Source organism: Balaenoptera borealis, assembly GCF_965194805.1.
Source record: "Balaenoptera borealis genome assembly, chromosome: 10".
In the NCBI taxonomy this organism is placed as follows: Eukaryota; Metazoa; Chordata; class Mammalia; order Artiodactyla; family Balaenopteridae; genus Balaenoptera; species Balaenoptera borealis.
In genome coordinates, this window is record NC_138874.1 from 104,680,352 (window position 1) to 104,693,784 (window position 13,433).

At 33.5% G+C, this 13,433-nt stretch overlaps 1 protein-coding gene across 1 annotated transcript in view; it reads left to right on the forward strand.

The window, feature by feature from the left end:
* CCDC172 (coiled-coil domain containing 172) overlaps nucleotides 1-13,433 on the forward strand; it is a 76,500-nt gene that overhangs the window by 39,334 nt on the left and 23,733 nt on the right. Inside the window, exons 4-5 of the mRNA XM_082407852.1 lie at nucleotides 55-171; nucleotides 1,363-1,528. Coding sequence (XP_082263978.1) covers nucleotides 55-171; nucleotides 1,363-1,528 — 283 coding nt within the window. The remainder of the gene's footprint in view (nucleotides 1-54; nucleotides 172-1,362; nucleotides 1,529-13,433) is intronic.

A 13,433-nucleotide genomic window follows, 5' to 3' on the forward strand; every position in this document is an offset into this window, starting at 1 on the left:
ACCCTAAAATGTCTAATTGTTTCATTCTGATTTCTGTTTTTTTTTACTTTAAAGATTCAGCAGTTTTCTGAAAAAGCCTTCCTCTTACAGCTTTTGAAAACTCATGAAAATGCCTTAGAAAGACAGTGCAGTGAAATTACAAGCCAAAGGAATATGCTTCTCCAAACGTTTGTAAGTCTCCAGCCACTTGGAAAAATTTATTTCACTAACTGTATCAAAAAGTATTAAAATATACTTAGGTGTACTTTTAGAAAAAATTATCTGTATGCATATTGGCAGATAGTCATGTTCAGATATGGAACATTATTAAGTGCTATTTTAAACCAGTTGGTAGAGTAATATAGTTTGAAAGAATTTTATTGGCAGCATGCAGTATAGAAATTATTTGCAATTGTAATAAGCATAAAAGAAATAGTGAAATTGATTTGAATTGCTCAGGCTTCAAGACCTTGGTTTTAATGCTTTTGAAAGGCAGAGAGGTTCACACTTTAGGCATACTAATGGATGTGGGTGAAAAGATAGATTTTGTTTATCTTTTTATAATAAGTCAGAGCCAACAGACTCAGTAGTTTTAAATGATAAGGACAGTTTAGGAATATGATTTGTAACTAACTGCCATTTTGAAAAAATGCATTTTAAAATGTTAAAAATATATCTCTAAAGTCAGAATCAACCACCAAATGGTTATGAATGACATGGCCAGTTTCCAAATGTAGCTCATAATTAGTTACATTTCTTAGAAAAAAACTAGGAAAATGCAGTAATGTTTAGGTTCTACCATTGTCAAAAATTTAGGTACTAGCATTGTTTAAAGTTTTTGTAAATTCTTATTTCTACTCCATGTTGACATTTCATGAAATGTAGCTATTATTTAGAACTGAATTTGAAATGAATATGTAATTTTACCTTCATTGTCTAAATTTTAAAAGGTTTTCTTGGATTTCCTTTTTTGTTTTTCTTTTTTATCCTGTAAGACAGTAATTCCTTTGCGTGTAGACTTTCATTTTCAACTTTGGTTATTTAATTATTTTACCACCCATTTTGCAATGAAAAAACGGCATATATGGCTGTAAGTTTAATACACAAACAAATGCATACATAATGATGGGTGGTAGAATTTCTACCTCAATAATTGTCCTAAAACATTAAGGGTAAATCTTTCACATGAATATAGTTGGTTGTTACTATGTAATAACTTCAGTTTTTTAATTAATACTGCTGGAGGAGTACAGCATTTTAATCCCAGGAAGTATAATTTTCTATTTTGTTGTTAATATTTCCAAATGATTGCATTTTAAATCACTAAGGAAAAATATTGTTGCAATTAACACCTATATTTGTTCCTTTGTTTCCATTTTTCAGGAGGCTACAAAGACAAAAGTGACAGAGGAGGAAGAAAAATTTATTAAGGAAATTACAGACTTCAATAATGAGTATGATATAACAAAGAAACGGGAGCTTTTGGTGAAAGAAAATGTCAAGATTCAAATATCTGACTTAGAAAACGAGGCAAACATTCTGAAAATGGGTATGAATACATAGTACCACCTCATTTATCTGATATTATTGAAAATAACTTATTTTGAATTAATGGTTTTTCCAGAAATTTAACTTTTTCATAAGTAAATTGGGTTATTGCATAGCTATTCTTTTACTTTTATCTTAATGGTATGTATCTTTTATTGTGAGCAGTCTCAAATTCTTTAGAAGTAGATGTGACATGAGCATTGGTCATTTATTTAGTAATCAAATCTGTTCACTATCTGTTATGTGTTAACTACTCTTTTAGGTCCTGGAGATGTAAAACTAAAAAGTGAAGGGATCAAATCCATAAGCAAATGTTTATAGTAAAATGCGATAGAAGCTATAATAAGGGTAATACTGTTGCTGTGATCCTCATTTTACCATCAATCCAGTTTAAACTAGGAAACACGGTTACACAGCGAGGTGGGGAGAATTTCATTTCAGAAACAGTAGTATGCAGGTTATTGCAGTTTGTGATAAGATCCTGAACTAAAGAAGTTACCAAAGAGAGGAGACGATGAATTAAAGAGATGTTTAGGAAGAATGATAGGACTGTATCACTGATTAATGTAAACAGATATATAGAAAGTCAAGCATGAATCACAGTTTTCAAACTTAAGAGATTGGGTAGAATATGGTACCAGGAGGAAGAGCAGAGGTGGAGGTGAACTATAGCCTTTTCTGGACAAAAAGATTAAGTTTTATTTCAGGTAGTTTTAGTTGGAGATGTCTGTGGGATAAACAGGTGGAAATGCCCAGGTAGCAGGTGGAAATTTGGTCGTGAAGCTGATAAGAGAGATCAGAGCTAGAGTATTGGGTTTGGGAATACAGAGGAGTTGGTGACATAATTCAAAGGGAACCTGTAGAGGGAACATAGAGGAGGACCGAAGACCAAAGACAGAAACTGGGAAAGCATAACATTTAAGGAAAGGAAGAGAAGAAGAATGAGACAGAGATGTCAAAGAGGGCAAGGGGAGAACCAGCAGAGAGTAATATGTGATTTGGGGCAAGATGCTTAAGTTTTCTTTGCCTCAGTTTCCTCATCTGTAAAGACGGAGGATAATAATAATGACCTTAACAAGGTTGTTGTGAGGATTCAATGAAATAATATTTAAGTACATAGAATGCTACCGGGAACATAATTAAACCCTTACTAATATAGGGATTATACTTTTTAATTAGTTTAATTTTATAGATGAAGGAAATGAGGTTCTCAGAGATAAATTACTTCGGGTAGAGAGTGTAGGACAGAGGTTCTTAACCATAGGCACACATCTGGGAAGTTTTAAAAAAATATATTAAATGCTTGAGTCTCATCTCAGATTTATTGAATCAGGATATGGAACATAATTTTTTAAGTCCCTTAAATAATATTCATGTTTACTGCTATTTAATGATCACAGGTGTAGAACACAAGTTTAAATAGGTATTAACCTTAGGAGATACTCTAAAACTACCTTTCTTTAAAAAGTCATGGATATGACCACTTCTATTCGCGATAGTATTGGAAATTCTGACCAGATCAGTTAGGCAGGAAAAAGAAACAAAAGACATGCAAATTGGAAAGGAAGAAGTAAAATTATCTCTGTTCCCAGATGGCATAATCTTATAGGTAGAACACCTAACAATTCCACACAAAAAAAACCCAAACAAACAGTTTAAGCTAATAAATATAGCAAAGTTGCAAATTAGTTGCATTTCTATGTACTAGCAAAGAGCAATCTTTCAAGATTCTACTTATAATAGCATCAAAAGGAATAAAGTACTTAGGAAAAAAAATAACCAAGGAGATTAAAGACTTGTACACTGAGAACTATAAAACATTACTCAAAGAAATTAGAGAAGACCTAAATAAATGGAAAGATATCCCATGTTCATGGATTGGAAAACTTAATATTGCTACTATGGTATTATTATCCAAAATAATCTACAGATTCAATGAAATCTCTATCAAAATCTCAACAGCATTTTTTTCATGAATAGAAAAACCCATCCTAAAGTTTTGTATGGAATCCCAAAGGATCCCAAATGGCCAAAACAAGAACAAAGTTGGAGGACTCAAAATTCCTGATTTCAAAATTTAGTAAAATGCTATGGTAATCAAAACAGTGTGGTACTGGAATAAAGACAGACATATAGAACAATGGAATAGAATAGAGAGCTCAAATATAAACCCTTGTGTCAAATGATTTTTGATAAGGGTGCCAAGACCATTCAATGGGAAAAGACCGTCTTTTCAACAAATGCTGCTGGGAAAACTGGATACCACATGCAAAAGAATGAAGTTGGGCCCTTACCTTACACTATGTATGAAAATTAACTAAAAATGGATCAAAGTCGTAAACTTAAGAAATAAAATAATGAAGCTCTTAGAAGAAAACATATGGGAAACACCTCATGACATTGCATTTGGTGATGATTTCTTGGATACTGAAAACACAGGCAATAAAAGAAAAAATAGATAAACTGTACTTGGTCAAAATTAAAATCTTTTGTACATCAAAGGACACTATCAAGAGAGTAAAAACACAACCCACAGAATGGGATAAAATATTTTCAAATCATATCTTTGATAAGGGATTAATACCCAGAATATTAAAAAAAAAAAACCATAACTCAACACCAAAAAAACAAAACCAAACCAAAAAAAACCCAATTAAAAAATGGGCAAAGGATTTGAATAGACCATTTTTCCAAAGAAATGGCCAGTAAGCTCATGAAAAGATGTTCAACCTAAATAGTCATTAGGGAAATGGAAATCAAAACCACAATGAGATATTGCTTAACACCCATTTAGGATGGCTGTTATTTAAAAAAAAAGTCAAAATCTCCACAACATGATATTCACACTGTTCAGGATGCAATCCAAAATTCCTTGACCTGTGAAGAATCAGTGAAACATGACCTAATGTCAAAAGAAAATAATGAGATGCCAAAACCACAGTGATCTAGATATTGGAGTTAAAAACTTTATAGCAGCTTTATTAACTATGCTCAATGAGTTAAGAAAAATGCACTTGTAATAGATGAAAAGCTAGGTAATCTCAGCAGAAAAATATAAAATGTAAAAAAGAATCAAATGAACATTTTAGAACTGAAAAATATCTGAAATAAAAATGTCACTTAATAGCAGAATGGAGCTGACAGAGGAGCCAATGAACATAAAGCTGGATTAATAGAAGTTACCCAATCTGAAGAAGAGAGAAAAAATTGAAACAAAACAAAACAAAACAAAAAAATAGAAACTCAGGGACCTGTGGGACAATTTCAAAAGGTCTAACATGCAAATAATTAGAGTTTCTGAAGGAGAGAGGAGAGAGAATGGGGCAGAAAATATATTTGAAGAAATCATGGCAGAAAATGTCTTAAATTTGCTGAAAAATATTAATGCATAGATTCAAGAAGCTCAGCAAATCCAAACAAGATAAATTCAAAGAAATTCATGCCTAGGGACATAATAATAGTGACATTGTTGAAAAGCCAAAGATAAAAAAATCTTGAAAACAGGGAGCAATTAATCAAATGACCGTGTACTTGTCACTAGAAACCATGAAGTCAAGAAGATAGTGGAATAATGAAAGTGTTGAAAGAAAAGTAAATCTCTATATCCAGTGAAAAATCCTTCAAAAACAAAGGTAAAATAAAGACATTTTCAAGTAAAGGAAAATTAAGAGAATTCTTTGCCACCATGACTGAACAACAAGAAATGCTAAAGGAAGCTCTCCAAATAGAAGTAAAAATGACACCAGAGACAAACTCATATCTTAATTAAAATATACAGAAATGGCAAATAAAATATAAGTACCTATGTTTTCTTTTAATTTTTAAAAATACATATGATTTCTTAAAGCAAAAAATATATTGTCTTGTGGAGTTCATAATGAATGTAGAGGCAATTTGTATATATGTATGTCATATGCATACATGACAACTATAACATAAAGAAATGGAAAGGGGGCCTGGTAAGTGGATCTGTACAGTTCTGTATAACATTCAGAAAACCAGGAATAGAAGGGAACTTTCTTGATCTGATAAGTATCCTGTATGAAAAGCCTACAGCTAACATTATACTTAATGGTGAAATATTGAATACTAACATCATATATAATGGTGACATATTAAATACTTTCCCACAAAGATTGAGAATAAGGTAAGGGTGCCCATTGATACCACTTTTATTCAATATGTCTCTGGATGTCCTAGCCATTTTAGCTATTGCAACAAGACAAGGGGAAAAAAGGCCTACAGATCAGAAAGAATAAAAATAAAATTGCCTCTATTAGTAGATTACATGATTGTTTATGTAGAAAATAGTAAGGAATTTACAAAACAATTACTAAAATTAATAAGTGAATAAAGTAATGCAAGATTGATGTATAAAAATCAGTTGAATTTTTATGTGCTAACAGCAAACAATTGGAAAATGGAATAAAAATGCCATTTAAACAGGATCAAAAAATAACACAGGAACAAATTTAACAGAAGACATGCAGGACTTCTACATTGTAAACTGAGCATTACTGAGAGACATTAAGGAAGAACTAAATAAATAGATATACCATGTTCAGGGATTGGAAATTCAATTTTTTTAATATGTCAGTTCTCTTCAAATGGATCTTAGGTTCAACAGAATCTCAGTAAAAGTCCCGTTAAGTTTTATTAAATCTCGACAAGCAGATTCTAATATTTATATGGAAATACAAATGACTTAAAATAGCCACAATTTTTAAAAAATAGAACAAAATTTAGAGATTTATACTCCCTGGTTTCAAAATTGCTAAAAAGCTACAATAATCAAGATAATGTGTCATTGGCTTAAGAATAGGCACATAGATCACTGGAATGGAAAAGAGTCCAGAAATAGACGTATGCATATATGGTCAACTGATTTTCACCGCTGGTAGCAAGGCAATTCAGTGGGTAAAGGAAATTCATTCATCAATTACAAAACAATGATTCTTAACTTTTACTTCACACCATATTAAGAATCAACTCAGAATGGGCATACACCTAAACATAAAAGCTAAATTTATGAAACTCCTAAGAGAAAACGTAGTAGGAAACCTTCACCATCTTGGAATAGGCAATGATACCTAAAATAGGACCCAGAAACATAAACCGTAAAAGAAAAAAATACATTGGACTTAAAATAAATATAAAAATACTACTTAAAAATGAAAAATCAAAGCACAGACTTGGAGAAAATATTTGCAGTATACATATCTGGCAATGTACTATTATCCAGAATATAATGAACTCTTACAACTTAAGAAGAAGGCAACAAAACTGATTGTAAAAGGGGGAAAAGATTTGAACTTTGCAAAAGAGTATATACTAATGACCAATGAACATGTGAAAAGACACTCAATATCTTTAGTCATAAGGAAAATGCAAATTAAAACCATGATGTGATATCACTGTATATTCACTTAATTAAAATTAAAAAGCTTTATCATAGCAAATGTCGACAAGAATATGGAGCACTTGAAATACATATGGTAGTGATGAGAATGTAAAATAAATCATACAACCACTTTGGAAAATTGTTTTACAGTTTCTTAAAAAGTTAAACATACTCCAGAGAAATGAAGCATATGTTCACACCAAGTTTTTAGCAACTTTATTCATAAAACTGAACATAACTTAAATGTTAAGAGGTTAATTAAGATTAAGAGGAGAATGGATAAACAAAACTGGTATATCCATGCAATGGAATACTCAACAATAAAAATAACAAATCTGCTGACACACACCATGGATGCATCTCAGAATGATATGGTGAGTGAAATAAGCTAGACACAGAAAAATACGTACTATATACAATGCAAACTATGTGACAGCAATCAGAAAGTGACAACAAGCAGATCAGTGGTTGCCTAGGTTGGGATGTATGAACTGCAAAGGGGCACAGGAATTTGGGGGGATTAACGGAAATCTATTATTTCTTGATTATGGTGGTGGTTTCACAGTATATATGATGGTAAAAACTCATGAAATTGTGTGCTATAAATGTATGTACTTTATGTAAATTACTCCTCTATAAAAATGATAGAGAAAAAAGGTCCTTGATGCCACAAATAATGTAGGAGCCCCCTATTTTGTGTTCTTTCTTCCAGAAATATGAATTTATTTTAACAGATTTGCTTTCATGGTGCTTGATACTGTTCATTCTTTATACTTTCAAAACGTCTCTAGGGTTTCCATATGAAATTTAATCTCCATAATGGTAGGGACTTCGTTTTGTTTAATGCTCTATCTCCAACAGTATAAATGAGATAATTATAAATCGATGACTGCTTCAAAAAGAGAAGTACAAACTGATATGAGAACATGTAAGGGAACCTAACCTGGACTAGGTAGTTAAGGAAGGACTACCTGAGCAAGTGACTTTCAGACTGAGACCTGAAGTGTTAGGGATTAGCCAAATGAGAGGTTTGGGTCTAGATGTCAGATAGTTAGATATTTAACTTAAGAGCTCAGAGAGAGGTTTGGGCTAGAGCTATTAAATTTGGGGAATCACCCAGGGAGAGTGTATTGAAAGAAAATACTAGAACCCTGAGTAACACCACGACTTTCAAGAAGAGGAAGAAAGCCAGCAGAGTGTGAGAAAGAGCTTCGAGAAATTTAGGCACATTCAAGAAAGGATACATTGCTCTGTGAAGTTGGGATCACCTAGGGGAGAGAGTATTTGAGGTTGTATTTGAGAATATTTGACAAAGCTGCCAGACTGTCAACCATAAGGACTAAGAAGCAGCAGTTGGATGTCCCTGGTGATCTTTAGGAAAAGCAACAGATTGAGGTAATTAGAGAAGAAGGGCAGAAGCCGGGTTGTAATGAGTTGAGCAGTGAGGAGAGGAAATGGTGACCATGAGCATAGATAAGTCTTCGAAGAAGTTTCTCTGCAGATAAGATAGAAAGTCCAGTAACCCAGGAGGATGTGAGGTCAGGGGAGGGTTTTTAGTGGGAAAGTGGGATTGTCCTTTTTTCATTTTTCTTTTTTGAAATGGGGGATATTTGAACATATTTAAATATTGATGGATTGGAGCCAGTAGGGAGATAGAGTTGAAAATTACAGAAAGAAGCTGAATTCCCAGTGAAGATGGGCAACGGTACACAGGTGGTGGGACTGGTGGTGATTCAAGAAGAAAACAAAATAAAATAAAAATAAAAATTAAGAAACAACCTACATGAACAACAACAAGGGCCTCTAATAATCTGAGTATGTTATCTGTACTTTGGTGAATGTATTTGTGTGGTAAAAATCTACTAATGAAATTGCTAAATCAAAGGGAAATATTAAGAGACTTAATACTAAATTACACTCCTTATAGCACTGAATTAATTTTCCTACCAACTGCATAGGAAAGTGCCTGTTTTCCTAAATTATTATCTCCTACCATTACCAATCTGGGCATTATCAATGACTTTAATCTTTGCCAATCTGACAAGTCAAGATGTTATTTTCATTGTTGGTTTAATTAGCATCTCTTTGATTTTGCACTATGTTGAATTTATCTGAATTTATTGACCATTTATATTTGTCTTTTTCTGTGAACAATCTGTTAATATTCTTTGTTCATCTTTATGTATTTTTATTCTTACTGATTTATATGAGCTTTTTGTAAATTAATGAAGTTAGCCCTGTGTCATGTGTTAGAAATTTGTGTCCTAGTTTATTGTTTACCTTTGACTATACTTATAGTATGTATGTATATGTCTCTCTGTGTGTCTGCATATGTCTGAATGCCATATAGAAATGTTAAACTTTTGCAGTCATCTTCATCAATCTTTTCCATTATGGCTTCTGGATTTTGTCTCCAGCTTAGAAAGAGTTTTACTATTAATCATGACACCAGATTGAAACTTTCTTTCTTCTCCTTCTCTCTCTTTCTTCTCCTTCACTCTCTCTCCCCTCTTTTTTCTTTCCCTCCCTACCCTCCCCCTTTTGAGATGATCATATATGCTTTTCCCACTTTAATCTGTTAACATAGTGAACTTTGTTAATAAATATCCTATTATTAGCCTTACTTAGCTGTGGTCTCTAATGTTTTCTTTAAGATTTTTGCATCAGTATTTATAAGTGAGATTAATCTTTTTGTGTGTGTTGTATTGACTTAACAGAAAGAATGTAAAAGCTTTCTTCTTTCTCCAGCTGGAAAAAATGTAAATACTAGAATTATCAACTCCTTCAAGGTTCAAAAGAATTCACCTGTGAAACTGTTTATGGTGACTGTTTCTCCCTGGTGGTGCTGGTGGAGAAAGGAGTTACTCAAATTTTAAGCACATACTAGAGCCATTTTCTTCTCAGAGCAGTTTTAGTTTCCATTTGTCTTCTGTCCCGTCAGTGGTTGCTCTTCCATTCCCTTTTCTAGTTTGTACCACCATATCTGTTATTTCCTGATACTTGATTTTCCTCTTCTCTCTTCCTTCTTCTGCTGGCTGTCCCCTCTGACCTTTCCCATTGAGCTTTTAGACCATAACTTTGGTTAGTCAGCCAGTTACATTGGGTTTTGAATAATCTTCATCTTCATCTCTCCATAGCTATTTTATTATTTTCTGCTACTTAGAGTTTTCTTTCCACTGCCTGATATCTTCCTTGATTTATTAGTTTTTAACTTCAGATGTGGATGCTATTCTTACCCCTTGAAGTTGCCAAGATATTAACACCCATATATTTTTAGAAGGAATTACTAGTTCTGGACTATTACTATGAGCCTCTTAATGTAGTTACATTATGTTTTACAGTATCATGATAAACATAGCAAACCAAGTTCCTCAACTTGTTTTGCCAGCCCTGCACAACCTAGTGGTTCTCCACCTTCTACCTTATGTGTATGCGTGTGTGTGTGCACACAGACATGCATGTGTATGTGTTACAATATTACATAGATGCCCTGGGAAGGCCTCACTGATGAGGTGTGTTTTGAATAAAGCCTGAAAGAAGTAAGAGAATGAGCCAAATGAATATCTGGGGGAAGAGCATTTCAGACAGAAGGATAGCTGATATAAAGCCTACAAAGGGAGATTGTGCCTAATCTGATTTCGAGGGAAAACAAAGAGCCTAATGTTGTTGTTGTTTTTTTAAATTTATTTATTTTTTATTTATTTATTTTTGGCTACATTGGGTCTTCATTGCTGCATGCGGGCTTTCTCTAGTTGCAGTGAGCAGGGGCTACTCTTCGTTGCAGTGCATGGGCTTCTCATTGTGGTGGCTTCTCTTGTTGCAGAGCACAGGCTCTAGGTGCGCGGGCTTCAGTAGTTGTGGCTTGTGGGCTCTAGGGTGCAGGCTCAGGAGTTGTGGTGCATGGGCTTAGTTGCTCCGCGGCATGTGGGATCTTCCCGGACCAGGGCTCGAACCTGTGCCCCCTGCATTGGCAGGTGGATTCTTAACTACTGCACCACCAGAGAAGTCCCAAGAGCCTAATGTCTTTAGAGTAGAAGGAGAGGTCGTGAGGTCAGAGAGGTGACAAGATACAGCCACTGTGGAAAACAGTTTGGGGGTTCCTTAAAAAACTAAAAATAGGACTACCATATGACCCAGCAATCACACTACTGGACATATACCCTGAGAAAACCATAATTCAAAAAGACACATGTACCCCAGTGTTCATTGCAGCACTATTTACAATAGCCAGGACATGGAAGCAACCTAAGTGTCCATTGACAGATGAATGGATAAAGAAGATGTGGTACATATATACAATGGAATATTACTCAGCCATTAAAAGGAATGAAGTTGGGTCATTTGTAGAGTTGTGGATGGACCTAGAGAGTGTCATACAGAGTGAAGTAAGTCAGAAAGTGAAAAACAAATATCTTATGTTAATGCATATATGTGGAATCTAGAAAAATGGTATAAATGATCTTATTTGCATAGCAGAAATAGAGACAAATGTATAAATACCAAGGGGGAAAGGGGGAGTGGGAGGAATTGGGAGATTGGGATTGACACATAAACACTATTGATACTGTGTATAAAATAGACAACTAATGAGAACATACTGTATAGCACAGGGAACTCTGCTTAATGCACTGTGGTGACCTAAATGGGAAGGAAATCCAAAAAAGAGGGGATATATGTATATGTATAGCTGATTCATTTTGCTGTACAGTAGAAACTAACACAACATTGTAAAGCAGCTATACTCCAATAAAAATTAAAGAAAAAGAACTCAGATCATTTAAAACCTGTGGGCCATTCGAAAAACTTTGGCTTTTACCCAAGTGAGATCAGAAGTCATTGGAGAATTTTGAGCACAGGAGTGAAGGGTCTCACATATGCTAATAGGATTTCTTTGGCCTCAGTTGAAAACACACTTAATGGAGGTAAAAGCAGAAACAGAAACCTAGGGAAAAGTGGCAGTAATCCAGACCAGAGATAATGATGGCTTAGTTTAAGACTGTAAGCAATTGAAATGGTGAGAGGTGTTTGGATTCTGGATAAATTTTGGAGATGGACAAGTAGGATTTCATGATGGATTAGATGTGGGGTGTGAGAGAAAGAGAGGCATTAACAGTTGACTCCAAGTTTTTTTGGCCTGAGCACCTAGAAGTATTGGTATTTGGTATTCAATATATATTTGTGAAATTAATAAATGTTTATTTATTTTGAACATCTGATAATTCATAGATAAAAGGGTCCATCACTTTTGGCTTCAAAATAATGACTATAATGATTGTCACAACATTTTTCTCAAAATGTCCCTCTTATTTATTTCTTCCAGTTGGTGAATCAGTTTTTCTTGGATGTTAGATAAGAGGAAGCATATTACACACCTTGCTTGCTAGTATTCTTTAAAGATAGGCAATGTGTGTACAGTTATATGAGAAAGAAAACTCACATGTCAAAAGATGGGAATGAATTTTCATTGTCTTAATTTGGTTTAATATTCATAGCCATAAAACCTAGCTTGATTAGAACTTCTTGGATTTTAAGCAGTGGAAGGAAGTAAAAAGTTATCACCACATCAGTTATACCTCAATAAAGCTAAAAAATAAAAGTAATAACAAAATTAAAATGAGGCAGTAGAAAAGTGGGAAAAAAGTTTTACCACAAACATTGTGTTTATTCTTTCTGTTGTGTAAGTGTCATAAGGAATTGATGCACTTGTCTTATTTTTTGGGAGGGAAGAAACAGTCTTGGAACCATGCCTTTTCCATTTAGCCTAGAGAGTTAGGACTAAGAAAAATAATACATTCTCTACCTCAGGAATGTTTAAGTCCAAAATTTCTCTATCATTCTTGCCCAAGTTTTACAAAGGTATTTTATCATTTTATCATAGAATGTCTGATAAATCAGTTAATAATGAATAAAATATTGTTTCACTTTTTAAATCTCTTAAAGATTGTAATGGTATCCTGGAATACTTCTCTTAATTATTAGCATGTAGTTATGTTTATATTTTAAATATTCATTTATTAAAGGAGCAGAAGCATAAATGTGAGTTTATTAATTTTTTTCAAAGAACTGTTCATTTTAAATTAATTGACAAAAACATGGATAATAAAAAATTTTAATTCAATTATATGATTTGAGTTCAGTTCAGCACACTCTCTTAAGCACATGCTGTGTGTTCTGTATATGTTATGACAAGCACTGTACAAGAATTGGAGTTTAAAGATAAATGAAAGCTCCTGTTTTTAAGGAGCTTATGGTCTACTATGGGAGATAGACAAGTAAAAGGATAATTTAAATAGTATGTGGAGAACTTTCACTTATAATCAGGAAGGAGCACAACACAAACAACTAGAACTGAAGAAAATATATTAAAAACTATTTTTACATATTGAGGACAAGAGACTGTTCAAGACTATGATTACGAGAAGGGAAACACATGAGGTATGATTACCCTAGCATTTTACCTGGATGCAATTCTTTGACAGCAGGACTGAGAGGGGGAACTTAAGCA